We start from the raw sequence: 27,488 nt of genomic DNA on the forward strand, positions 1-27,488 counted from the left end.
ACACAAGAAATTTCCTACGAAAAGAAGCTTGCTGAACGGTAAACATCACATCAAGGCACTCCTTAGTGATGAGAGAGTCCATACCAAGAGTGAAGCTAGAAACCTCGAGAGGAGATTTCTGACTAACCTCTAGGCGGGCTCTCTCAACAAGAGGGAGACTAATCACATCATGCATACTGCCTAGATCAAACAATATGATAAAACGTTGTCCTTTTACATGACCATAACACTTCATGAGAGATTCATCAATGTGTGTGTCAGAGTCATGAGAAGATGCAGGTTGTGTTGTGACATAGTTTGTGGTAGCTGTGGATGCCTTTGGTTCTTTATGTGGGATTGTCTTAGGACAGGCCTTAATGTGACCCTTGACGTGACATTGAAAACATCTACCTTCTTTAGCATAAATCACTTGTTCTTCAGCCGTGATGTATCCACAGATCAAGTCTCGAACCTCGCAGATCTCACCTTCCCGCAGCAGTTCCTCGCCGCACGGTCTGTTTCCGCAAGGTTTACAGTTTCAGCCTGGAAAACGCAGATTTCAGCATCTGCGTTTTCAGCGCGTCGTCGTCGCATCGTCGTCGTCGACATTGTCACTGACATAGAGTCAGAATTCAGTAGATAGAACATTCGCAGATTTCAGCCCATAGCATTTTTGGACAGCAGTAGAAAGATTGCAGATTTCAGCCCTTAGGTCGACTTCGTCATCACCGTCGTCATCATTGACATAGTCTAGACTTGCATCAGTCTCATGCATCACCATTGTACCAGATTGTGCAATCATAAGTAGACCACTCTCGCCGACGAGTGGGGCCTTCGAGGAGGGTTTTACAACGTCTCTGGTGTCATATCTCTCTTCTCTCTCTATCTCTGAATCTCATACACTTGCACGCATAGTGTCCATTCACTTTGTTTGTGATCATAGCATTCTCTCATTAAGAACCGAAGGCTCTACCTTCCATAAGAACAAAAGGAACCTTGAGCACAATTCGGAGCACTCATCTTGAGCAAAGCGCAAACAATCATTCCGTTGCACCTAACATACTACTTCTTATGGGCATGAAATCGATGATGTCATGCTGCTGAAAACGTTAGCTCACTGCTGCTATAAACGCTAATTTGCTGGATCAAAAACGTTGGGATGTTTGGGTTAAAAACGCTGATGCAAAGGTTGCAAAAACGTTGCTTATGGGTTGTGATGCTACTGCAGAAACGCCAAGGTCAGGGCTGAAAAACGCTATGTGTAGGGGCTGAAAAATGTTGGGTTCTGGTGGTGAAATCGCTGGCTTTGTTCATGAAGAAAACGCCAGGTCCTAATTAGTCTTGCTTGAGAAGTTGCCTGTTGAGCGATGCTCCTGCTGCCTCTTCTCCCAAAAAGTGCTAACTCTGGTTTGCTTATATATTATCTTAGCAAAATTGCCCTACCTAGCTCCCAACAAAAGTCACTTAAAAATAATGTCAAAAACTGGGAAACTAGGTCTAATGCACTGGAAAATGCTCTCGATGGATTCTGATGGTAATGCTGATGATCATGTTGTGTGCAACCGGAGGATATGCATCTAATCTAAGTGTCTGGACATGCACGGTTTGCGAACAGACTCACAAAAGTGCCAAATGAGTTCCTATTCTAGACTGACTCGACTGACTGAACCCTTGTCATGTTGTAGCTTGTCCACGGACACATAGGGTTGGATGTGTCACGTGACATCCCCTCCTTTTCAAAGTGAGGTACGGGTACCGAACTGTATGGCGTCGAGGGAGATCGCCAACAACATCCGGAATTCTTGAAAGGACTCTTCGCCAGCCCACTCTGATGCGTGGGTCATGCGATACTTAAACTTCATAAAGGTCTGCAACTCTTGCTTCTTTGGGCCGTGCCGAAAGCGACACAAAATCATATGTAGCTCCTTCAATGCTTCAACTTCGTTTAGAGTCATGCTTCTTCCTTCTTCAAGAATCTCCATGGCTGAAAATTCCTGAAACCACTTCCAACACAAAAACATAAACATACAGAGTGGAGAAAATCTCGTCTTCCTCAAAGACTGTGCATGCAATGTAGATGAACAAATAGACGGAGTGCCAAACCGTTTACCACACACACGCAAACAATGAGGTCGAATCTTGTCTTTCTGATCTAATTCAATCAATTGTGGCAATTCACAACGGAAATGCCCATGCCTGTTGGAATGCGACTTCCTTGAATGCAAACAGTTCATCTTTTCATGAGAAATTCGCATACATCCGTGCTCATTCATGAGTGAAACGTGCTCAATGTACAATATGTCATGCCTAGGAAAAGGGATCACATATAGACGCTCCTAAAATACAGGAAACAATCACGAATGAAACACTCGAACAATGTGTGTTGACGAATCATTCGAACACATAGTACTTCCTGTAAGGGTTCTTTGGACCTAGGCTCGAGAGCCAAGATCGGTTCGTCGTGTTTGATAGAATCTGCTTGGAGGGGGGGGGGGGGGGGGGGGGGGGGGGGGTGTTGCTGTGGACCTCCACTCGAAATCCAAGATCGATTCTTCGTGATTGATCGAATCTGCAACGAGGTTAGCTTCGCTAGAAAAAGCATCAACTAAACCATCATCCTTGTGAACAATCACGTGAGAAATCACATCTTGGTCATGCAAATCATCAGGCTTGGCATTGTCATCCAAATCATCATGCTTATCATTATCATTCAATTCATCATGCTTGGGAGTAGAAGAGACTGAGAGAGTCTCCTTCTCCTGAATCCTTTCAATCTTCGCCTGCACATTAGGAATGAGAGATGGAGAATGAACAACTTGCTCTCCGCGAATAACAATGGGAGAGTCACTTTTGGCATTGAAAGTGAACATATTTTCCACCCAATCAATGAGAGGGTTATGCTCACGAAACCATCGAATGCCCAAAATCATATCACATCCTGAGAGAGGAGAGACTAAAAAATTTCTACGGAAGCAGCTTGTTGCATTGTAAACAACACATCAAGGCACTCTTTCGTGATGAGAGAATCCATACCGGGAGCGAAGCCAGAGACCTCGAGAGGAGATTTCTGACTAACCTCTAGGCGGGCTCTCTCAACAAGAGAGGGACTAATTACATCATACATACTGCTTGGGTGAAACAATATGACAAAACGCTACCCCGTCATATGACCATAACATTTAATGAGAGACTTATCAATGGGTGGGTCATGAGCAACTTGGGGCACACTCTTGTTCTCATTTATTGCATTGACAGAGGAAGTGGGTTCTGTGGATTCTTTAGATTCATTAGAATCAAGCTTAGGACATGTTCTTTTTATGTGAACCTTAATGTGACAATGAAAACGACCTTCCTTAGAATAAGCGCTTTGCTCTTCGACGTGATGTATCCTCCTAAAATTCCTTGTGCTACCTTTTCATCTGGAGTGAGCTTAGGTTTAGCAATTGTGTTAGCTTTACTTTTAGGTTCATTGGAAGAGTTCTTTTCTGAGAGACTATTGGAAGATTGGTTAGAAGAGTTACCGTTCTTACCGTTCTTACCATTCTGAGGGTTTTGAGGAGTCTGAGAGGTACTTGTCGAAGTCTTGTTTTCCTTAGTCTCCTGTGCGAGAGCAATCTCTACCACCTTGTTGAGATCGATTGGATCGAGCACCTCGACATCATACTTGAGGTACTCGTCCAATCCATAAAGGAATGCCTCCTTGTGCTCCACATCTGATTTGCGTAATTGAGTGCCGAGCTGCAAAACACGATTAGAGAAAGACATAACTGGCATACCATTTTGCTTGAGACCGCGCCAATCGTCCTTCAATCGTGCGAGATACTAAGGTGGCATAAACCGCCGTGAGCTTGTCTTGGAAATCGGCCCAATTGAAGGAAAAGGGCGTGAATTCGTCGGCTTCCTCTAGCTGTGCGGCTAACTGTGTGGTACCAATTGATGGCATCACCGGCAAGATACATAGCTGCCGTCAAAACCTTGCTATTTCTTGTCCTCTTAGTTGTCGCAAAATAAGCTTAAATTGATGCAACCAAGAATGAATAACCGTAGCATCCATCTTACCATCATACATACTGAACTGGATCTTCTCTGTGACTGGGTTGTTGGAGTCCGAATCTCGGCTTGCGCCACTTGATGAACTACCAACATCTTTGGCTGGCTCGGACTTCTAGGCGAGAACCTGTCAAACCAATTCTTGCGTACGTAGATCTCTTTGAACCTCACGATCGGTCTCCAAGGCCGCTCGTCTTTCTTCGGCTGCCTCCTTTCTTTGTGCTTTTCTTTCTTTTCGTGCATCGCACTCGCGTTCCAAGGCAATGCGAGTCGCTTCTTGTTGTGCCATCATGTCCATCATCAATTTCACCAAAGCCTCCATAGGATTTTGTGCAATCCCTGGCGTAGATGGCGAAGGGGGAGGGTCAGGAAAACCTCCATGGTGAGGAAATTCTTCTTCACTACTTTCATGCCCATCACCTCCATGCGAAGTATCCATTCCGCTTCAAGTGATGACCATACACTATGATCTTTGGTTCTTAAGTTCATGAGGAACTTGGATTCTTGGGGGTCTTGAGTTCTTGAGGTTCTTCTTTCGCTTGCAATCTGTGTTAGAGAAGGATCTTCAAATGGTAGGGAGCCTTCTTGACCGGCTGTCCTCCCTCCGTAAGCTCGATGCAATGGTCCTTCGGCCGCTTGGGTGGGAGACGGGGTGGAAGATCATCCTGCAAAAAGAGATACTTAAACTTGGTAAACAATGCTGAATACCTGTCTGGAGCTTGAATGCTCTGGGTAACTGGAGCAGTATAGATGAATGCCGCTTGTGCTCCTCGTCGTAATTCACGCTTTACTTGCACATGAGAAATGAGAGGCAAAGAATGCAGATCCTCCTCAGCACAAATGATCATGGGAGAGTCACTCTTAGCATTTAATGTGAGAGTGTTGTCCTTCCAATCAATGAGAGGGTTATGCTCACGAAACCATCTAATGCCCAAAAGCATAACATATCCTGAGAGAGGAGACATGACAAATTTTCTACGGAAAGCAGCTTGTTGAACTATAAACAACACATCAAGGCACTCTTGCGTGATGAGAGAGTCTATACCGAGAGCGAAGCCCGACACCTCGAGAAAGATGTCTGACTAACCTCTAGGCGGACTCTCTCTACAAGAGAGTCACTAATCACATCATGCATACTGCCTGGATCAAACAATATGACAAAACGCTGACCCTTTACATGACCATAACATTTCATGAGAGACTCATCAATGTGTGTCAGAGACATGAGAAGATTCAGCTTGGTTCATTAAAGTGTGTGTGGTTGCTGTGGGTGCCTTAGGTTCTTTAGGTGGGGCCGTCTTAGGACAAGCCGCTTTAATGTGACCCTTGACGTAACATTGATAACAACGACCTTCCTTAGCATAAATGACTTGTTCTTAGCCGTTATGTATCCTCCTATAAGTCCTTTTGCGACTTTTTCATAAGGGGTGAGCTAGGTTTAGCAGGTGTTTTAGCTTTACCCTTAGATTCATTGTTAGAGTTCTTTTCCGAAGAATTAGAGGAAGATTGGCTAGAAGAGTTACCGTTCTTACCGTTCTTATCATTCTGGGGTTCTGAGAAGTCTGGGAGGTACTTTGAGACGACTTGTTCTCCTTAGGCTTTCCCTTGTTGTGCTTCATCTCTTGGGAGAGAGCAATTGCTACCGCCTTGTTGAGATCCGCGGGGTCGAAGAATTCTACATCAAACTTAATATATTCGTCCAACCCAAAAAGGAAAGCCTCTTTGCGCTCATCATCCGATTTGTGTAATTGGGTGCCGAGCTGCAAAACACGGTTAGAAAAGGACATGACTGGCATACCATTGTGCTTGAGGTTGCGCCAATCTTCTTTCAATCGCGCCAGGTACTGTGGAGGCATAAACCGCGCCTTGAGCTTGTCTTGGAAGCCGGCCCAATTGAAGGAAAGGGGTGCGTCTTCATCGGCTGCCTCTAGGTGCACGGCTAACTGTGCCTCTTGCCATGCGTGGTACCAATTAATGGCATCACCGGCAAGGTATATGGTTGTTGTAAGAACCTTGCTATTCCCTGTCTTCTTAGTTGTCACAAAATAAGCATTAAATTGATGCAACCAAGAATGGATAACACTAGCATCCATCTTACCGTCATACTTACTAAATGTCAACTTCTCGATGACGGGGTTGTTGCAATCCGAATCTCGGCTTGCGCCACTTAATGAACCACCAACATCTTTGGCCGGCTCGGGTTTTGAGGTGAGAACCTGTCGGACCAACTCTTGCATGCGTTGGTTTCTCTGCGCCTCATGCTCTGACTCCGAGGCCGCTCGTCTCTCTTCGGCCACTACTCGTTGGGCTTCGCGTGATTGCTCACGCTCAAGCTCAATAGGTGCCTTTCTTTGTTTGATGGCCTCCTTTCTTTCTTCGGCCGCCAAGTGCGCTTGCTCACGCTCACGCTCAATAGCTTCCTTTCTTTCTGTTGTTCTTTATTTTCGTTCCTCGGCCGCCAAGCGCGCTTGTTCACGCTCGCGATCCAAGGATGCATGTCTGTCTTGGCGCTCACGCTCCAAGGTAATGTGTTTCGCTTCTTGGTGTAACATCATGTCCATCATCGACTTGACCAAAGCCTCCATAGGATTTGGTGCAATCCTTGGAGTAGATGGGGAAGGAGGATCAGAAAAACCTCATCATGAGGAAAATTCTTCTTCGCCATTGCCATGCTCATGCGAAGTATCCATTCCACTTCGGGTAATGACCATACACTAAAGTCTTGTGTCTTTAAGTTCACGAGTAACTTGGGTTCTTGTGATTCTTGGGTTTGTGGGTTCTTGAGTTCTTGAGTTCTTCAGGTTCTTGAGGTGCTTCTTTCGCTTGCAATCTATGTTAGAGAAGGATCTTCTCTTACTCGAGCTCTACTCTTTTCCGCGGGCGCACCCCTTGGCGGCCTTGCGCTCACACCAAGGTTGCTTTTTCCCACCTCACGTCGATTGGCCGGCCGCTAAGTGTGCACGGTCCGCTCTCAATGAGTGAAAAGTTGCACAAGGGGAGGCTGGGCAAGCCCTTCTTTCTTGGGTTTCCTGTCACTCTTCAAAAACACGATTAGGAATCGACACGCCCAAGAGGACTTGGGTTATGTGCGATCGCAACAAGCAAAAAAAAGTTCTTGTGGTTCTTTCCTTGAGTGATACAGAACACTGTCAAAGCTCTGATACCAATGTAAGGTGCAGCGGAAGTGAATGTTGAACTTTCTTTGCTCAAGATGAGTGCTCCGAACTGTGCTCAAGGGTTCCTTTTAATTACGGAAGGGAGTGCCTTCCGTTCCTTTAGTGAGAGAGTGCAAATGATTACAAACAAAGTGGCAAACATTGTAAATGAAGCTGCTGAGACTGAGAGATAGAGAGATAAGAATACGACACCAGAATGTTGTAAAACCCTCCTCTGAAGGCCCCACTCTCTATGGCGAGAGCGGTCTACTATTGATTGCACAAATCTCTACAATGCAATGGACTTGCGGACGATGTCCACGATGATGAGGACGACGACGAGACGGGCTGAAATCTGCAAATCTTTTATCTGCTGAATTCTGACTCTATGTCGGTGACGACGGCGATGGGACGACGACGCGCTGAGAACGAAGATGCTGAAGGCTGAATCTGCAAACACTGGCTGATCTAACCGTGTGGCGAGGATCTACTGCGCGAAGGTGAGATCTGCGAGGTTCAGGGCTTGCGGTACGGAGGCTAGATGCTGAAAATTGGAAATTCTGATGCAGAGAAGGTTATGACGTCCGAAATCTTCAAAAACGCTAGGGGCTAAATCTGTATCTGATGCAAAAACGCTAATGGAACTGCTGTCGCCAAGTTGGTCTACAACTACTGAAAACGCTAGGCTCTTTCTGCTGCAGATGAAAAACACTGGCTCGTCTTCTTGCTGGTCTTGTTGAGATGGTGCATTTCGACTGTGGTCTCTGCCAAAAAAACACTAGCGCTAGCTTTTCTTATATACTGGCTTGGGTAAATTGCCCTATCCAGTTTCCCAACAAAAATCACTTAATAATAAGTGAAAAATGGCCAAAATAGGGAAAATAGGTTTTGTGCATTGTAAAATGCTCCTGATGGAATCTAATGGTAATGTTGATAATCATGTTGTGTGCAACCAGAGGATATGCATCTACATTAAGTGTCTGGACATGCACGATCTGCGAACATGCACAGTATGTGAACAGACTCACAAAGGTGCGAGAACACTTCCTAAGCTAGGTTGACTGAACCCTTGTCATGAAGTAGCTTGTCCTCATGCACATAGGGTTAGATGTGCACGTGACAGTATCTGCCCTGAGCCTCACCCACATGTACCAAGCCTATTCATCCTTGCATGCTATATATATCAATGGCTGCAACTCCTTCCTGAATAGAACTGCCACTCCCCTTGAGTCCCGTCCTCGATGTTCCGATCTGGTCTCTTGTCTGCAGGCTGTCTCCCATCTATATCCGCTCACCTGTGGCATGGATTGCCGAGGGGCTTGATGCGTCTCAAAGTAGAAAATGATGTCTTGTAACAGACTTGGACACTCCAAGTCAAGAATCAACCGCGACAGCACCAAATAACCACTTCAAAACAATTCACAGATCACAATAGATTTGCACTGGCCCGGCGGAGTTCCGTGCCTAGAGATATTGGCCCCAAAGACTGGCGCCCCTTTCGGTATTTCTTTTTGTATTAATCAATCATCAAAGTACAAGAGAGCGGTTAGGGTTTCACTCTCAGACTCTGCGTCCAGATGCCCTCAGAAGTGAGGCCCTCACCACTAATTTAAAGGTTACAAGGGATGCCCAAAAGCAGAGCCCCAAAAGCTTTTAAAATCAAAAGCATCAGTTCTCTCTCTCTCTTAGAGAGTCTTTTCTCTTTTTTTTTTAATAAAAAAAGCAAAAGCAAAATTCGCGTCGCTCATCATTTTCCAAAAAAAAAATTAAAAAAAAAAAAAAATAATAATAATCCGCCTCCACGATTTTCGGAAATTAGGGTTTCTGACAGAAATTAGGGTTTGTAGGAATTTTAGGGTTTCTGGCAGAAATTAGGGTTTCTGCTGTCCGCCACGTCATCACTTTGTGACATACCCCCCTCTTGAAAGCATTGTAATCGACCACGATTACGCCTGCAAAACCGACAAAAGCCATAAACCTTCTTAGCAGACACTGACTGTTAGTACCTACGTACTAGGAACACACATCTAGCACATGTACAAAATCGACAGTCACATCACAGGACATCACCAGACATCACAGGACATCACATGACATTCAACATTCATTCGGAACTTAGACCATGATTTATCGGCAATGTAGCTAGCAATCACATCTAGGTCCAATCGGGACCTCATCGATGTCCGATTGACTAACCCCTATTGCAACCATGTCTATTCGAGATCAATCAGACCAAAATGCTGTAGTCATTTCGGCATCAGTTCCTGCACTCACAAGAAGTCAAGAACAAATCAGTATCATTATCAAGAACAAATCAGTATCATTATCAGGAATTCCATTTCATAAAGTCATCGAGCAGAATACTGTCAGCTCTTAGTATCCCTGAAGCTCAAAGAGACATCAGTGACTTTAGTATCAAAATCGAGGCATCTGTTGACAAAGGAGTGGAGTGACTCCCCTCTTGTGCATCCCACTTCACCAGATCTCCGGCCAAGCTGAATTCTGGGTTCCGTTTGGAGTAGACTATGCTAAACCAAAACATCGAGGTAAAGTTTCACAATCCGAGGAGTATCTGCTAGGTCCTCCTCCTCCATCCACTTTGCATCAAATGCAGGAAAGTTCTTGAACTTAACCAAGAACCGCCTTCGGACTTTACCTTTCTTCGTATCATTATGTGCCAAAATCTGTTCAGGAACAAGGATCTCCTCGTTTTCTTCCACTTTGGGTTGCTCATCAGGCTCCCCATCATCAGGCACATCACCCTTAACAGGTTTCAAGAGACTCACATGCAATGCATTATGAATCCTCCAAGTATCTGGCAGTTCCAATCGGAAGGAGACATCATTTATCTTGTCAGTGATCTGGAAAGGTCCGTAGTATCACATACTAAGCTTTGGAAAAAGCCTCTCCTTTCCCTTTTTCTTTCTTAGGCGTGCCTTCTCAAAAGTAAGAGCACCCAATCATCCTCCTTCAGTTTCCAGTCGCAACGATGGCGATCCGCTGCCTTTTTCTGTCGTTCTTGAGACTTCTGTAAAGTCTCGCGAACCTTGGCAAAAGCCGTATCCAAATCTCGCGAATATTCATCCGCTTCAAATTTCTAATCTTTCGTGCTCAGGAAGGATGGAACCTTCGCAGCAGTTTCAACAATCTCTCATGGCGTCTTCCCCGTCGAAGAGTGTATCGTGTTATTGTAGGCAAATTCCACCAAAGGTAAGTTCTTTTCCCATTGAGTCTTCTGATGCGAGATACAAGACTTCAATAAATCTAAAATCACTGAATTGGCAATCTCAGATTGCCCATCAGTCTGCAAGTGGAACGATGACGAGAACTGCAACCGCGTGCCAATGTTCTCCCAAATTGCCTTCCAAAACAAACTCATAAATCTGGGGTCTCTGTCGGAGACAATCGTCTCAGGCGTGCCATGTAATCGGAAAATCATCGTGATCATTCTGTATTCTCGGGAGATAAAAAAAAATGAAATCCATTTCAATATTTTCCCAGGGGCGGGTGGGTATGGGTAAAGGCTGTAACAATCCTTGTGCCTTATGCCTGTCAAACTTGACCTTCTGGCATACCAAGCAACTGCGCACAAACTCTTTGACATCTTTCTTGAGTCTCGGCCAAAAGAAATATCTCTCTACCCCTTTCATGGTGGTAGCAATGCCGCGGTGACCCGTAAAAGGTGGACAATGGCATTCAGTCATAACCTTTTCCCTCAACGGCTGTGTAACGCACAACATAGTCTTTTTCATCAAGTAGCCTTCCCGAAGGGAGTATCCAGCTACTATCTCCCCATCCCGTATCCGTGTGAAAATATCTGCAAAATCTGTATCTGTGGCACACTGATTTGGCACTATAACATTTAATGGCCTAGTAACTTGTGTGTAGCGAAAAATAGCATAAACATAGTGAGCATTTCTTCTGTCCCTGCACATGGACAATCTGGAAGTGGAAGTGTGACAAGATGTTCACCCACCGCATCTGCTTTTCCGAAAGCTGCTTCTGTGACAAGAAGTAGCGCAAACTCTGATGGTCTGTAGAGACAGTAAAATCCGCTCCGAGTAGGTAATGCCGCCACTGAGTAAGAGCATGGATAACCGCCAAAAGCTCTTTCCCATAGATCTGTGCTGTCATCTCCGGCCTAGAGAACAAACGGCTCTCGTAAGCTATGACATGGCCTTCTTGCATCAAGACCGCACCCAGACTACGACCACAAGCATCACAAAATACTTCAAATGACTTCTGCAAGTTCGGCAAAGTCAAAATAGGTCCCGTAGTCAATTTCTCTTTCAATGTCCGAAAGGCAGTCACCTCTATGGGTCCCCACGAAAAAGGTACTCCTTTCTGTGTCAAGGTATGCAAAGGGGAAGCAACCTCTGCAAACTTTCGTATGAACCGCCTGTAGTACGAACACAGTCCCAAGAAGCTTCTAGCTTCATGGACATTCCTCAAATCGGGCCAATCACGGATAGTCTCTATCTTGGCCGGGTCCATTTGCACTCCTGCTGCTGACACAATGTGTCCCAAAAAGTGTATCTCTAGTAGGAAAAATTCACTTTTCTTTGCATTAATCACTAACGTGTGATCTCGTAATGCCTGAAAGACTTGAAGCAGATGATCTCTGTGTTCTGCCTCATTCTTGGAGAAAACAATGATGTCGTCAAAGAAAGTGCCAACAAATAGCCTGTACTCTCGAAAAATCCTGTCCATCATCCGATTAAATGTCGCAGGAGCATTGGTTAAGCCAAAAGGCATCACCAAAAACTCAAATAACCCAAAAGTCGTCCGAAAAGCTGTCTTGTAGACATCTCCTGGCGCTATCCTGATCTGATGATATCCACTCTTCAAGTCAATCCTGCTAAAGTACGAGGATCCCTGTAACCTGTCGAGTATATCATTGATCCTAGGAATCGGAAATCTGTTCTTGATGGTGATTTCGTTGAGAGTGCTATAATCGATGCACATTCTTCAAGATCCGTCTTTCTTCAAAACCAACAACACTGGAGAGCAATACGGTGAAGTACTAGGCTGGACAAGACCCTTTTCCAAGAGGTCTTTCACTGAGTTCATAATCTTTTCATTCTGTACTCGGCTCACACGATAAGGTGGCCGATTCGGTGGCGTGCTTCCACATATCAGATCAATGGTATGATCTTCAGGCCCTCTCAAAAGCAATCGGCATGAGCGTGGAGAAAAAAAATCTTGGCGTTCTTTTCTTCAGGTCAAAACATATTGAACCTTTATCCATCGTTCAGTTCTCCCAAAAGAATGAGTAAGAAAACTGAAGTTCATCAAGTACAATCTCTAAGCCCTTCATTTATCAAAGTCGCTTTCTCGGCCCAGTAGTCAACCACGGCGTAGTTCTTGTGGTACCAAGGGATCCCGAGTAGAACGTCACTCACGTGCCCTGAACACCCCTGTCATTGCAAACGAAGTTTGCCAATGCTCGGTGTAATGGCAACATCCCATCCAGGTGCCAGTCGAACTACCTCCGCTTGTGGCGTCAGTCTGTCGGGCGTAGTTCCAAATCGAGCCGCCAATTCCAAGTGAAAAGAAGTTGGCCTTGGCTCCTTCAAAAGAGCTTCCTGATCCTTCGCTTTGCCCCGAAAGCGGCAAAGTTTGTACTTTCATTCATTAGATTCGGTGCAGGTCCCACGCCATGTGGTACCGGTTCTGCTTTTCTATCTGCCTTGTCTGCCACATTCCTCAGCTGCTCTCGAACTCTCAGACCTGTCGTCGATTTTATCATGCTGTTCTTTCTGTGCCGTATCAGGGCACTTCGCGGAAATATGTCCATGTTCCCCGCATCCAAAGCACTTCCCCTCTCTGATGAAGCGAGCTCTCTCCTCAGGAGTAAGCTTGGGTCGTGCATCCTTTTTTTTTTTTCTCTGGGTTGCTCTTTTTCATTCTACTTTCATTCCCAGAAGTCTGTTCGGCTCGTAGTGTCATGGCCTCATCTGTGGGTAGGTCAGACTACCAAAGTGAATGGCAAAGCCCCGCTTCGCATGACTCATCAACTCCTGAATAGAAGCCGACTTCTGTTCCAAGAAGTGATCTCGGATCTCTGTAGGTAGACCCAAGGTAAACCGCTCAATCTGTTCTCTGAACGAGATCTTCTTAAATGAAGAGGCGGGTAGAAAAGAGCACCAGAATCTTTCACAATAAGAATTCACTGTATCGCTCTTGGTCATCCGGAGATGGTTCCAAGCAGCTCGTATATCTCGCTCAAACTCTTGAGTCAACCAAGAAGAAATAAAAAGCCTCTTGAATTTCAGCCATGTAACTGGCACAGTCTTGCTTAATAGAAGCGTGGACCACCAAGTACAAGCATTCCCCTCAAAGTAAGAGGCAGCTCTCCGAATCTTGGAGTGCTCTGAATAGCGTCCTCCCACGAAAGCGATGTCAAACTGCTGTATAAAAGACAAAGCCTTCGAAGCATCTGAGTATCCTGAAAAGTATCAAACTTGATCGAGTGGCCACCTTCCTTAAACTCTCGGACTTTCTTGCTTTTATCTTCGAGAAAGTCATACTGGTTGGCTTTGTAAAAACTCTTCTTGTTCGCATAAAACTTTCCGTCATCGGAATTTGAGCTGTCTGTAGACGAGTCCTCAGTAGAACTGTCAGTCTCTGGGCGAGATGTAGCCTTCTTTGCCTTTTTCTTGCCCGTTCCGAAGCTTTGTGTCTTGCTTCGCTTTTTGCTTTTTTCTGTCTTCTTCGCTCTAATCCGAGGAGCTAGAAGAACTATCAGAAGAAGAAGAAGAAGATCTGGGTACTCCTTCAAATCGAACACGCTTCTTCCGTTTCTTTGCCTTGTCAAATGTCAACCGACGACCCAAATATCCCGGGAAGTCAGTGCCTTTCTTCTGCTTTTTGCCGTGCTTTTTGGCTTTCTTTTGCGTGTCAAAAAGCTGAGCAATCCGTGCATCAACCACGTTCTCCAGTTCCTTCTCCTTATATTTCTTGGAGGTAGAAGGTTTCTTGAGAGCAGGTTTCGGGAGTGGTGTTGTGGTTCTCTGCAACTCCATCTGTACCTCTTTCAAAGAGGTCTGGTTCATATATTTTGCCATCTTCGGGTCCTTGGCAAAATTGAGCATCATCTTTGTTGCATCGCCAATCAATTGACGACGCTCCATCTCTCTTTGCTCCGCCTGAGTAGGCCGAGGCGGGCCATACTCTCTGTCTGAATCTTCGTTGTGATCCCAGCCCGCATCTCCGGATGCAGAGGGAGTCGACTGATCATTGCCTGAAGCCATAGGTGACGCGGAAAAAAATTCGGGGATCGGATTTCCCGTAGAAGAGAAATCGGCCGTGCTCTGATACCACTGTAGCAGACTTGGACACTCCAAGTCAAGAATCAACCGCGACAGCACCAAATAACCACTTCAAAACAATTCACAGATCACAATAGATTTGCACTGGCCCGGCGGAGTTCCGTGCCTAGAGATATTGGCCCCAAAGACTGGCGCCCCTTTCGGTATTTCTTTTTGTATTAATCAATCATCAAAGTACAAGAGAGCGGTTAGGGTTTCACTCTCAGACTCTGCGTCCAAATGCCCTCAGAAGTGAGGCCCTCACCACTAATTTAAAGGTTACAAGGGATGCCCAAAAGCAGAGCCCCAAAAGCTTTTAAAATCAAAAGCATCAGTTCTCTCTCTCTCTTAGAGAGTCTTCTCTTTTTTTTTTTTTTTTTAAAGCAAAAGCAAAATTCGCGTCACTCATCATTTTCCAAAAAAAAAAAAAAAAAAACCGCCTCCGCGATTTTCGGAAATTAGGGTTTGCAGGAATTTTAGGGTTTCTGCTGTCCGCACGTCATCACTTTGTGACATGTCTCCCTTTGTGAAACTTTCCTTAAAGGCGCCTACATCAAGACGGAGTGACCCATTACAATTCCAGGTTGCCATCTTTAGTGTGGTCCCATAGGTCTCGCACCGTCATGCGGAGCGTCGCTCCAATATCACCACCTTTCCGTCCCTGTAAAAAGCAATCTTCCCTTTCTCCCTTGCTGCTCTAATTTCTGTCACGTGACACATCCAACCCTATGTGTCCGTGGACAAGCTACAGCACGAGAAGGGTTCAGTCAGTCCAATCAGTCTAGATTTAGAAGTGATCTGGCACTTTTGTGAGTGTTCGCAGACCGTGCATGTCCAGTCACTTAGTGTAGATGCATATCCTCTGGTTGCACACAGCATGATCATAAGCATTCCCATCAGAATCCTTCAGGGGAATTTTTCAGCGCATTTAGCCTATTTTCCCTATTTTTGACATTTTTCACTTATTATTTTTAAGTGACTTTTGTTGGAAAGTAGGTAGGGCAAATTGAGTAAGTTTGTATATAAGCAAACCTAGGCTAGCACTAATTGGCAGAAGAGGCAACAGGAGCCAAGCTCAGCAGGCAACTTCTCAAGCAAGACCTTGGCGGTTCTCCCCTCCAAGCAAGAAGGACCTTCCCCATTGGCGCTTTCTCCAGCAATTAGCCATCGCCATCAAACCCTTGTCCTAGCGTTTTGCATCAACAATTTATGGCCAACAGAATCCTTTGCACCTAGCGTTTTTCCCTCGGCTAGCATTTTTGCAACAAGTAGTCACCGCGGCAGGGCTGCAACACATCAGCGTTTTCAGCCATTGCCATCGCCACAGGAACCCCCATGCCTAGCGTTTTTGGTCATAGCAGATTCAGCCCCTAAAGACCAGCAGATTCGGCCCGGAAAGACCATCAGTTTCAGCCTTTAAGAACCTCAGTTTTCATCCCTAAACCTGCAGATTTTCAGCGTCAAAGACCTACAGAAACAGCCCCAAAATCAGCGTTTTTGGACTTGTAGCAGATTTCAGCCCATAGCGTTTTGGACAGCAGATAAAAGATTGCAGATTTCAGCCCTTAGGTCGGTCTCGTCGTCATCGCCGACATAGCCTAGACTTGCATCAGTCACATGCATTCAGTTTGCACCAATTTGTGCAATCATCAGTAGACCACTCTCGCCGACGAGAGTGGGGCCTTCGGAGGAGGGTTTTACAACGTCTTTGGTGTCGTATCTCTCTTCTCTCTCTATTTCTCAGTCTCATACACTTGCACTCACAGTGTCCATTCACTTTGTTGTGATCATAGCATTCTCTCATTTAGAACGGAAGGCTCTTGTCACAAGGCGGGCACCACGTGCCAATAGAAAAGAACAGACTGAACAACTTTAAGCACTTCAAATAACAACTGAACTGAAATGGAGAGAGAGAGAGACGACACGCGACATGGAGTGGCGGAATTCCACCCCAGAGAGTATTGGCCCCAAACCTTGGCGCCCCTTTCGGTATTTCTTTATATTGCATCAACACAGTACAAGCCGGTACTCCAGACTCTGCACCTTCGTACTGAAGCATGCCAGAGAATGAGCCCTAGCCTCATATTTAAAGGCCCTTGGCCTGAAAAGCAGTTATAGTAAAAAGCCTTTAAAACTCAAAAGCTTCTGGTCCAAAAAGCAGTTTACATGAAAACTTTCAAACTCAAAAGCTTATGGTCCAAAAAGCAATGCCAAAAGCTGCCAGCGTAAATCACGGAAATCCGTACAGCCTGCCACGTCATCATGTCAGTGCAATTTTCGGAATTTGTTTGCTGCCTTAGGGTTGGGGCTTCTGGCAGAAATTAGGGTTTGCAGGTTTTAGGGTTAGGGTTTTCAGAATTAGGGTTTCTGGCAGAAATTACGGTTTGCAGGTTTTAGGGTTAGGGTTTCCAGAATTAGGGTTTCAGCAATTAGGGATTTCAGAATTAGGGTTTCTGCAATTAGGGTTTTCAGAATTAGGGTTTCTGGCAGAAATTAGGGTTAGGGTTTTCTGCACTCGGGCAACCACGTCATCACTCTGTGACACTTCTTCTGTTGCTTGTTCCTTTTAGCGTTTAGGCCCCTCGGCCGGTAGCTCCGTTCTTCAGTAGGTCGACACGTCAGCAGTTTGTTACAGCTCTACCTTTCATAAGACAAAAGGAACCTTGAGCACAGGTCAGAGCACTCATCTTGAGCAAAGCGCAAACATTCATTCCGCTGCACCTTACAATTTTCAGCATTACTTCTTGCATATGAGCAATCTGCGAGAGGGTGAGGTCATCTCCAAGAAAGATGCCACTCTTATTTAGAGTCGGTCTCTTCTTCAAAGAAGTCCTTCGCTTCCATGGGGGGAAACGGAGGACAATTGCCCTTTCTTTCGAGGTTTCTCCGTTGCTCCCACTTTTCTTATTGCCCACTCTCCAAGCCCTCGTATGTGTCTGCTCGTTAACCCCCACCAGAGTCATGAGTTCTTTCACCTCTTCATCCACATTATCTTGGTCTCTGAGGCCACATATCCTTACGTGTAAGGCCCACACACGTCTCCTTTGCTCCTCTTCTAGTGTTAAGTTAATGATGGTTGGTGTGGGGGTGGGGGTTATTTCCTTGCTTTTCCTTTCTTGACAATCTCGATCCATTTTTCGGCCTTTTCTGCTTTTTGTTGGGTCTTTGTGATGACATCTACCCACGAGCTCGTCATTTCTTTTTGTTGCTCCTCACCTTCTTTGATGGCCCGCACTTGTTCTTTAATTGTGTTAAGCTCTTCAATTACTAAGGGTTGAAGCTCTCCATCTTCGAGGACATTTTGCGATCGCACCTCTGCAAGCTCGTTCTTGAGTAGTGCGATTTCCTCATCTTGGGCCTTCACATGATCCTCAAGTGTATGTATCGTGCTTTCCTGTGCCGCCATGCGCTCGTCGAGTGCGTTAATAGTACCTAGGAGGTGGCGATTGATCTTGTTAATGGACTCGTTCATTTCTTCTTTGCATTTTTGAATGGCATCCTCCATAGGGTCATCCTTACCATTTTGTTTCCTCGTGAGTGAAAGCCCCAAAAAGGGGGGGGGGAAGAGAAGAATCACCTAGGAATCCTCTCTCTCTCTCTCTCTCTCTCTCTCTCTCTCTCTCTCTCTCTCTCTCTCTCTCTCTCTCTCTCTCTCTCTCTCTCTCTCTCTCTCTCTCTCTCTCTCTCTCTCTCTCTCTCTCTCTCTCTCTCTCTCTCTCTCTCTCTACGCTTGGTTGGGGGTTGCAAGGAGAGCGCGAGGGGGGGGGGGGGGGGGGGGGGGGCGCAGGGGGGACAGCGGGAGCGGGAGCGGGAGCGGGGGCAGCAGCGGGAGCAGGGACAGGGTGAGGGGAGCAGGAGCAGAGGCAGCGTGAGGGGGGGGCGGGAGCAAGGGCGCGGGGCAGCAGCAGCGGGACCAGGAGCGCGAGAGGGGGGGAGAGAGAGAGGCTAGGCAGGGGCGCGGAGCAGCGCACAGAGAGAGAGAGAGAGAGAGAGAGAGAGAGAGAGAGAGAGAGAGAGAGAGAGAGAGAGAGAGAGAGAGATTGATTTTTGCATCTCAGGTCGTGAAGTTTGAAGGTTTACGTAGGACGAATGGTGGGAATGATGAGGTAATGTATGTGGAACTTTAACTTCTGTTTTCAGGGGTTAGTTTGTGTTAATTGCTGCTATGTTAAAAATTTTAACCATTCAGTAGTTGCTATGTCTTGATGACATTCTAAATTGGAAATCTTGAAGTGGTTAATGTTTTGCTTGGTTTAAGACGCTATGTAGTACCCATCTTTAAGCCTTGTCTTTTGTTTTTTTTTATTAAGATATGTAAACTGTTTTGAAATGGCCCTGTGTTATTACACTTGTTTTTCGAGATGATGATGCCACTTTGATAAACTGCCCTCTCAGTCAAAAGGTCTTCCATGTAGGATGTTCATACAATGCATTTTGAATTAAATCCTTTATCCGTTCTTTTGTGTGTCTTGCTTTTGTTTTCTGTGAGTGTTTTAGCCTCTCTTACAATTTGTAAGTTTAGACCTTTCTGACCTTATGGACATATATAACTTTTTTGCAGTGAACTTCTCATCATGAGCATTTCTAAGTCAGGGTTTTACTCCAATTATGAACCTTTGTTGTTTTTTTAGAATCAAGGGGGCAGTTTGGATGTCTGGCTTGTTGTTGGCATAAATAGGGATACATTTTTCTGTGCATGTTTGATATCGTGTAATCGACAGCTCTACAGGCCTGCTGCTGCAGCCTAATGATAGTATTATTGTCATACAAGACCTCTAATCCCGATTTGAACTCATGCAGGCTAGAATAGCCCTGAATATTTCTGCTGACTTGACCTCAATCTTTTCATGGAATACTAAGCAGGTATGAGGGGCAGTATTGTGCTGTAAAACTTGGTCATTTTTGTTGTTTATGCCTAATTTGGACAAGTTAATTTGCAGCTTTTTGTCTTTGTTGCTGCTGAGTATGCCACACCGAAGAATTCCTGGAATCAAGTATGTATGTAGTAGAAGTTTCGGAGCATGTCGGTGATTATTATTTTTAAGGTTATAACATGGCCGACTTGGATGTGCATACAGATCTCCCTGTGGGACAGCATTATTACTTCAAAGGATGATGCGAAGTTTCAAGCTGTATTGTACAACAAATATGGTCTGATTGATCAAGTAAGCCTATTTTGCTTTCAGCATTTTACGTCAACTTGTAGGTACTTGTCCGATGTAACATAAATTCAATTGACCTCTTCATACTCATAATAGTATCTTTGCTGCCTCCAGGGAAACAACTTGCGTGGCCACGATTTCAATCTTACCATGTACTGGCATGTCATGCCAAAAACCACCATGATGTATACCGGCAGCAAGTCTTTCACAGGGTTTAACTTCCCTGATAGTTATTTTTGAGAATGAATTTTGAAATCCAGTACTTGCTGCTGCATCTTTGCGTGTTTGGATTTCGAGAGTGTATGGCCCTGTTCTAATGGCAGGCATGGCTGAGCGTTCAAGTGAGCATGTATCAATTTTTTAACCACAGCTAGGGGATGGTACATGGTGTGCTATATCTGTAAGAGTTTTTTGAGCAGATTATTGCACCATAAGGTCAATCACATCTGACATTAGTGCTTTTCTTGACTAGTGGGCTAAGGCTAAGGCTTATTTAAGCTTGTTGCCCTTGGTCAAAGTAATTGATGCCTGCAACTGGCAACGTGTTATGGATGGCCGTATTTTGAGAGCATATGTTGGCATCAGTGCCTGTGGAGTGAGCAAATTCAGGAGGTTTTGACATTAGTTTAGTCAACATCTGCATCCTTACTTCACTTGTGATGTAATTTGTTCCAACATTGCATGGCAAGTCAGCTAGATTTTTCTTTTCTTCCTTTTGCTTTTAGTGAAGTGGAAGTGGTATCAGCATCCTTAGTCTTAGGGTTCAAGATTCAATGGATAGGTCGACAAGCATCTTTGGGAATGTTTGTATGAGGTCAAACTCTCTTATTCTATGGTCTTTAACTATGCTTCTATTAATTAACAAGTTTATTTTGCCAATGCAAGTTGGAGTTGCCATCTGACTGTCTATCTCTGAAAACAATCAATGCCAATGCAGGGTTTTGAAACTTAGGTTTGGCATATTTACAGAATATCTAAATAGTATGTTCTTGTGTAGAGCATAGTTGGTTATGATAGTAGTTAATTATGAAGTGTTAAACAACCTATTCTCCGAACTTACCATCAAACTGCCTTCTAAAGCACCAAGTCTTCACTACATCCTCACTTTTTTATACTGTAAACTAGCTCCTAGCTCATAGTCAGTTCCTTGTGTAGTTCCAACCATCTTCGTAGGCTTCTCACACGTGTCCAAAAACTCACACACACAACATACATCTAGAATCGGGAATCATTGGGAGCCGTTGATGAGCTTAACATAGTGATATTCATTCGATCCCACATGTCATAATTGACCTCAAGGATGCTCTGCCCATAGCACTTGCATGCATACACTTTACTATATAGGCTCAGGGATATTGATGATTGCACGACTTGGGAGTGGATGGCAAATAGCTTGCATGACAAATCTGAGGTGCTATACTACAATCAAACCCAGCAACTGTTTAAAGTTAGAAGTGAAAGTTCAAAGTAGATAATGAACTTCTGATCTACCCAAAATTTTATGGGCACCTTCACCATGAGCTCTTCTTTCAAGCGAAAGGCCCATAATCTCAGAAAAGATGTATCCGGTGACATTTAATCTAATCAATATACAACAAGAGCCATGAACCTAAATCAAAGGGCTCTTCTCTGAGGACTACGCTCCATGAAACCTTTTACAGACTCAAAATTTCCAACTTGTCTGCTTGGTCCAGTTTTTTATGTGGGCAGCAAGTTCTCAAAGAATGTTTGTTTTAGCGACCAAAGGTGGCATTCTCTTTTCTTCGTTCCAACGGTTTACCGCCTTCGCCGCTTTGCTGGAGGCTCAACCTAAGTACAGAAAATTAAAATCATTATCCAACATAGGCAATAGACTTTTTCTATACTTATGTGGGCTTTTTAAAAGCAGGAGATGTATCCATGGTTATATTGGTCCAACAGTTATTAAAATACTAATACAAACTATACTACTGGCTTTTTAAAAGATTAAATACAGCAAATCCATAGTGCTAGGAAAAACTAAGGAGGATACCCTAAGAAAAAGCTAAAGAAAAGAGAAATAGATGTCACACATGACATGCACGCTACAATACCTCGTTGTAAAGGCAGAACGATGACTTTCCAACATCAAGCTTTTCATTTTCTACACTATCACCCTTTACTACTACCTTTTAGATGTTTTTAAGGATTCTTTGGTTTTCTGAAACTGTGGTGACCAACTATAAATTACGATAGTAAAATACTAGTTAGTATATTTACAAGACATTTAACAATAAGGTCTATATTGCTACTAACTGTGTTGATGTGTTTTCAATAGTACATGAGAAATCGAGCCACGATGCTCCCTAATGCTTGTTTATGTACATGTCACCGAAAACTAGTCCAAAAATACATTATGCCTGTCAAGCTATCCTTGGCCGTGTGGTTCCTTCGATAACAACAAAAGAGAATAAACCTTTGCTTTGTGAGGTGATGATGCCTCTTTGCCTCGCGACTTTCGTGTAGTGGCACAATCTGGACAAAAATAATGATCCAGCTTCTTTACAGCCTTTGAGCTCATCTTCAAACACTCGGGATGAAACCTGTACAAGTTAACCTCGGGGTGGTTATTAAGGTAAAAGAAACTCTGTTAGCAATACGATAAAATCACGTGATGTTTGCTGAAGATTAAGGTGTCCCTGCTGAGAAAACAAAACAGAGAGCATTCCGATCAAAAAATATATAGTACGTTCTTGCAAAAATCCTCGAGCTTACCTGAAAGGTTCACTCAAGTCTCAATCTAAGTATCACACTCGATGAAAGCAACCTCTAAAACATGACAAAGCACATGGTTTTCTACACACAATCGAGTTTCTTAGATGGCTAGAGTAGTTCAAGAATAGGTGTCTCCTTCAAGAGATTCCTCTTCCAACGAGTACCGTTACTTGATAGCCTTCTGTAGGTTTTCACTATACCACCATGGGGTCCAATTGAAGTTCTTTAGCACTAGTCTCACTCATAACCAAATATTAAGGCTTATCATCTATCTAGGATTACATCACGTGAAGCGTCACAAGGGGTAGATGATGACCTGCCAGATAATAAGTTCAACCCCACACATCTTTCAAAGTTTCAATAGTGACAATTTGCCCTCCTTAGTCCTAGAGCTCTGCTAGGACTGGTTAGATAGGATGATAGACACATCACCCCCTCCTTAATATAAAAGATTATTTGCTGTGTCAAAGGTGCCTATGTCAATAACGCTTGATCAAAGTGTTTTTTTTTTTGTGTTGGGGGGCCGGGGGGGGATCAATAAAGTGCTGCTATTCCTTAACTTTTCTGAAGGGCACATGTCACTTACCAGTCCTTACATGCATCGCACTGCACCATCAAGTCATCTGGGTTGTAAGGCATCTCACATTTGCAATACCTGTACAAACAGGGAGCTCTAATGTTTTAATCGTGTATCATGACTACCCATGATTAAGTCACTTTGAAGCAACCCACTTCAAAAATTTCAAAACACCTGAATTAAGTGTAGTCACAATTCAAAAAACTACCAAAAACAGTCCAATCTCCCTAACATATTGTCAGTTCCGTGCAACTTGAAGCCAGGATACTGTTTGTAATATACATCTGAATAAATTTCAAATACAAATAGACCGATTCCACCTCAGAAGAAAAGTGCCAGGTAATTGTCAGTGTGCATTGGAAGGAGAAATGAAACGACGTCTTCGAAAGGCCAGAATGACCTATGAGACCAAATCGTTAAAACTGGTGAATCTGATACCATGTCTAGGTACAAAAAAAGAGATACTAAAATGAATTTATAAGTGCTACTAGCTGGAATTGTGTAGAGTATGTGTGACACTGATACAATGGGTGCCTAATACAAGAGGGTGATGTAATGGGTGATGGATTGATCTTCATTTGTACTCTGGATGTCTAGATGGTATGGCTCAAGTCCTCTGCTGTAGTCTCAGTCGATGCTATGAAGCTCCTCTTCTTTGTATGGCATAGGCGGCATATCCTGCTAGCTACTGGTATCCCTCTGAATCTATCAATCTCAAGCTGGTGTGACGATGTCCGTATCAGACCAATGGCACACCGTAACCCATGAGAAAGATGTGTATCCATATATAGCTAGGTCGAATCACAAACCCATCCCCTATGAGTTGGAGAAGATTCTCTCTATAGAAAGCCCAACTCTTGTGTTAGTTCTATCCATGTCCTCCCAGACCATGATGACATCTATGCATACCAGCGTGATGCGTCCCCCTATACAGCTAATTGTCTGGGGGACTCAAGGGCCAATCTGGCATCTCTCTCTCTCTGATAGTATCCCATAGACTACGCATAGAGGAAGCTGATCTGGTAAGCGCCGGTGGGACTGCTATCTCCGCTGTAATGACCTCAAGTGGCACAGAGGCCTTGGCTCTAATCAACCGAGAGATAGTAGATACCAAGGGCCTCTCCATACCTTTCCATCCATCCTGACCCGCAGAGGGTCACCAAAACTAAACCCCATAGAGCATAGCTAAAGCTACCAAGTTATCAAAGAGCCAGAGCTTTGTTTGGGGTTCCTGGAACAGAACTTGCAAACATATTCTGATCCCCCCAAAGCCGCATACGCTCTGGTCAAGAAGCAACATGCTTGTCTAGGGATAAGGGAAGTAGGTGTGTCCTCAATGGTACAATCTCCACGGATCAATCTAGAAGATGAGGCATAGGAAATACTACTCGGATGCATTGGCGAGAGCAACTGTAGTCCGTCACACCAAACCTGAAAGACGAAAAAACCACCAAAAATGGCCACAAAGATGCTAACTGTAGTGTGGGCTGAAGCACACCATCCAAAGCCGCAAGAAATGGGCAAGGAAACCAAGGACTAGAAGACACCGTGCATGGTACTCCCTGAATGGAGCACAGGAAGTCGATTGAAAAGAATAACTTGGAAGCCCCCTCTAAAAGAGAAGTATCCTCAAAAGTATGCTCTGAGGTAACAATTGACTCAACCACACAGAGCAAACATTGTCACTGAAAGCTCCAAGCTAAAGCCAAGAACTCCCCCAAGATAGGAAGTCCCCCTTCCCACTCAATCTTGGGAAAAGAGAATGAGTACCACCAAAAAGAAATCTGAGACAACCTAGAGTAAGTGACTGTTTCCTCTGTAAGTCAATAGCAAAACTTGAATCTCAAGGAGCTCAAGAATCACACCATTTGTAGACTCGGACTGCTAAGAGTGGGGAGACCTAAAAGGTTGTCACCTAAGGATCATGTTTGCCAGAAAAGACGTCGGAGTCCAACAAGAACCTAGCTACTCAAGCAAAGTACTTGAGATCAAACCAAATGTGCACCACTCCTCTGAACATGTCAAGATTAAACTGGTACAATCCAATATAATATGCCAAACAGCATACAGACTTGCTTCTTTAAAATCTTCACTAACATCGTCTTTGTTCTAGAGAACATACCCACTATTGAACTGTGCAATCAATACCAATACTCAAAGGAACAAGCTCGAGGAACAAGCCCGTGACGAACGATGGGGCTGATCTGTAACATGGCAGAAAACTGGGTACAAAACGGCAAGGGAAGAAGCTGCTTTACTTGCCAACCATGACCAGATTTGTGTTAGACTTACACCACTCTGCTGCTTCACATAGGTATAGGGCATACTTGTATGGCTAGTATGTCTCTGGGCTGGCCACCCATAGTCTAGGTTGTACTTGGTCCAGCCGTCCGAGTTTGGGGTCGGCCGCCCACCTTGTTCGAGCGCCCACATATATATTTCCATATATCATTTGCTTGTTGGGTCGTCAGGATTTCATCTGGCATTGCCCTACCTCCCCTTGGGCACCTATATATGACTTCCACAGATCATAGATCTCATCTAATTATTGTGTATTGGGTCTTCTGCTCATGGTAGTCATAGGGGGTAGATTGCCCCCTCTTCACCATCTCTCTCTCTCTCTCTCTCTCTCTCTCTCTCTCTCTCTCTCTCTCTCTCTCTCTCTCTCTCTCTCTCTCTCTCTCTCGCGCGCACGTGCGCTCTCACATGGTATCAACAGCTTCAGGCTCTCCATGGCACCAATGCTTGATCATCTTCGCATCAGGTTCTCCCCCCAAGCAGCAGATCAGATCAGCCAGCGTTTTTACACCAAGACTACGAGGCCATCCGTCGCGAAGACCTCAACCCTCACCTTGCGTTTTTGCTAGAAAACTACAGATTTTCCCTCCCCACACCTAGGAGGGCTTTTCATCGCCGGAATTGCCCCCTACCATCAACATTTTTGGCCAGCAGACCCTAGTGTTTTTGGTTGTCTTGCATTTTTGGCAACCCAGAATTTCCGTTGACAGACCGACATCGCAAGCTGTACGGACAGGCCCGCTTTTTGCGCTAACAGTTGTACGGAATCTCCGTAAATTGCGTTGACTGCTTTTTGGGCAATTTTTGGAGCCAGAAGCTTTTTGAACTTAATTACTTTTACGTTTGAAGCTTTTGGAACTTTTGCTTTTGAGTTTAACTGATTTTGGGGCGGCAACCCTTCGTAAGAATAAAAGAGCCCTAAGGGCCTCACTTCTCAGAGCATCTAGACGCAGAGTCTAAGAGCGGAGGACCTTGCAAGAGTTGTACTTTGCTCAAAAATTAATATAAAAGAAATACAGAAAGGGGCACCAATCTTTGGGGCCAATCTCTCTCGGCACGTAACTACGTCGGGCCGTGTCAACCAAATTGAACTATGATTTTAAAGTTGTGAAGTATTTCAGTGAATCTCTCTCGTGTCGCGACAGAATCTAGACTTGGGGTGCCCAAGTTTGTTACGGTGGTATCAGAGCACGACAAGAATCAGTCGACTCCTTCTGTATCTGCTATTGCGGGAGGAAACCATGCAAAAGATTTTAACGATTTAACATAGGAAGAGTACGGGCCACCTCAGCCTACTCAGTACGAACTTCGAGAGATGGAACGTCGCCAACAGGTTGACGAGTGCACGAAGCAGATGATTAAATTTGCGAAGGACCCTCAGTTTGCAAAATTTTTGTTTCAACAATCCATCGCTGAAGTGCACACTCAGTGGCAGAAAGCCACCAAGCCACCAATTAAACTGGCAATCAAGAAGCCTCCTACTCCGAGAATGTTTACTGAAGAAGAACTCCATGATGCGGTCCAAGCCCAAATCAATCAGCTTCTAGACACGAAGAATCCGTCGGAAAAGCAACTGAAGCAACGTAACAAGGGAACTAATTTTCCTGGTTACTTAGGTCAAAAATCCACTTTTGAAAATTCCACAAAGCAGAAGAAGCGTGTGAGCTTCGAAGGATTGCCTAGTTCGTCCTCATCTTTTGACAGCTCGGACACCTCATCTTCTTTTGACTCGAGTGATGAGGACAGGAAGGGCAAGAAACAACGAAAAGATCACATGTTTCATGCAAAAAGAAAGAATTTTTACAGAGCCAATCAATATGATTTTCTCGACGACAAGGGCAAAAAGCCCAAAGGATTCAAAGAGGGGGGATAGGCAATAAAGTTTGAGCACTTTTCAGGGTTTCGAGATGCTCCCAAGTCTTTAGCCTTTGTCCAACAGTTTGACATAGCATTTTCTGGAGGTCGCTATACAGAGCACTCCAAGATCAGAGAGGCGGCATCCTTTCTGAAAGGCAATGCACGGACATGGTGGTCCACTCTGTTGTTAAGGAAACGGGTACGGACAAAGTGGTTGAAATTTAAGAAACTCTCTATTTCTTCATGGCTCACACAAGAATACGAACGAGACGTGATTACTGACTGGAACCATGTTCGGATGGTCAAGACAAAATCTTTGGATTCTTATAGTGAAAGATTTTGGGAAATTTTTCTACCTGTTTCATCC

At 44.5% G+C, this 27,488-nt stretch overlaps 2 protein-coding genes across 3 annotated transcripts in view; one reads left to right on the forward strand and one right to left on the reverse strand.

The window, feature by feature from the left end:
• The window catches only part of LOC147440327 (signal peptidase complex subunit 3A-like), a 30,098-nt gene extending 9,871 nt beyond the window's left edge, over positions 1–20,227 (forward strand). Inside the window, exons 2-6 of the mRNA XM_086530113.1 lie at positions 18,553–18,600; positions 19,295–19,357; positions 19,435–19,488; positions 19,573–19,659; positions 19,771–20,227. Coding sequence (XP_086386239.1) covers positions 18,553–18,600; positions 19,295–19,357; positions 19,435–19,488; positions 19,573–19,659; positions 19,771–19,896 — 378 coding nt within the window. The 3' untranslated portion in view covers positions 19,897–20,227. The remainder of the gene's footprint in view (positions 1–18,552; positions 18,601–19,294; positions 19,358–19,434; positions 19,489–19,572; positions 19,660–19,770) is intronic.
• An 846-nt stretch (positions 20,228–21,073) lies between these two features.
• The window catches only part of LOC147440328 (chromatin remodeling protein EBS-like), a 33,112-nt gene continuing 26,697 nt past the window's right edge, over positions 21,074–27,488 (reverse strand). The window contains exons 3-5 of one of the 2 annotated variants that reach the window (XM_086530112.1): positions 22,976–23,044; positions 22,091–22,217; positions 21,074–21,465 (exon numbers count right to left, since the gene is read on the reverse strand). In XM_086530112.1, the coding sequence (XP_086386238.1) occupies positions 21,433–21,465; positions 22,091–22,217; positions 22,976–23,044 (229 nt within the window). In that variant the 3' untranslated portion in view covers positions 21,074–21,432. Of the gene's footprint in view, positions 21,466–21,857; positions 22,218–22,975; positions 23,045–27,488 lie in introns of those variants that run through there. The other variant, XM_086530111.1, reaches the window with a different exon arrangement.

This window comes from Adiantum capillus-veneris, chromosome 15 (genome assembly GCF_014529385.1).
Source record: "Adiantum capillus-veneris isolate H3 chromosome 15, ASM1452938v2, whole genome shotgun sequence".
Classification (NCBI taxonomy): domain Eukaryota; kingdom Viridiplantae; phylum Streptophyta; class Polypodiopsida; order Polypodiales; family Pteridaceae; genus Adiantum; species Adiantum capillus-veneris.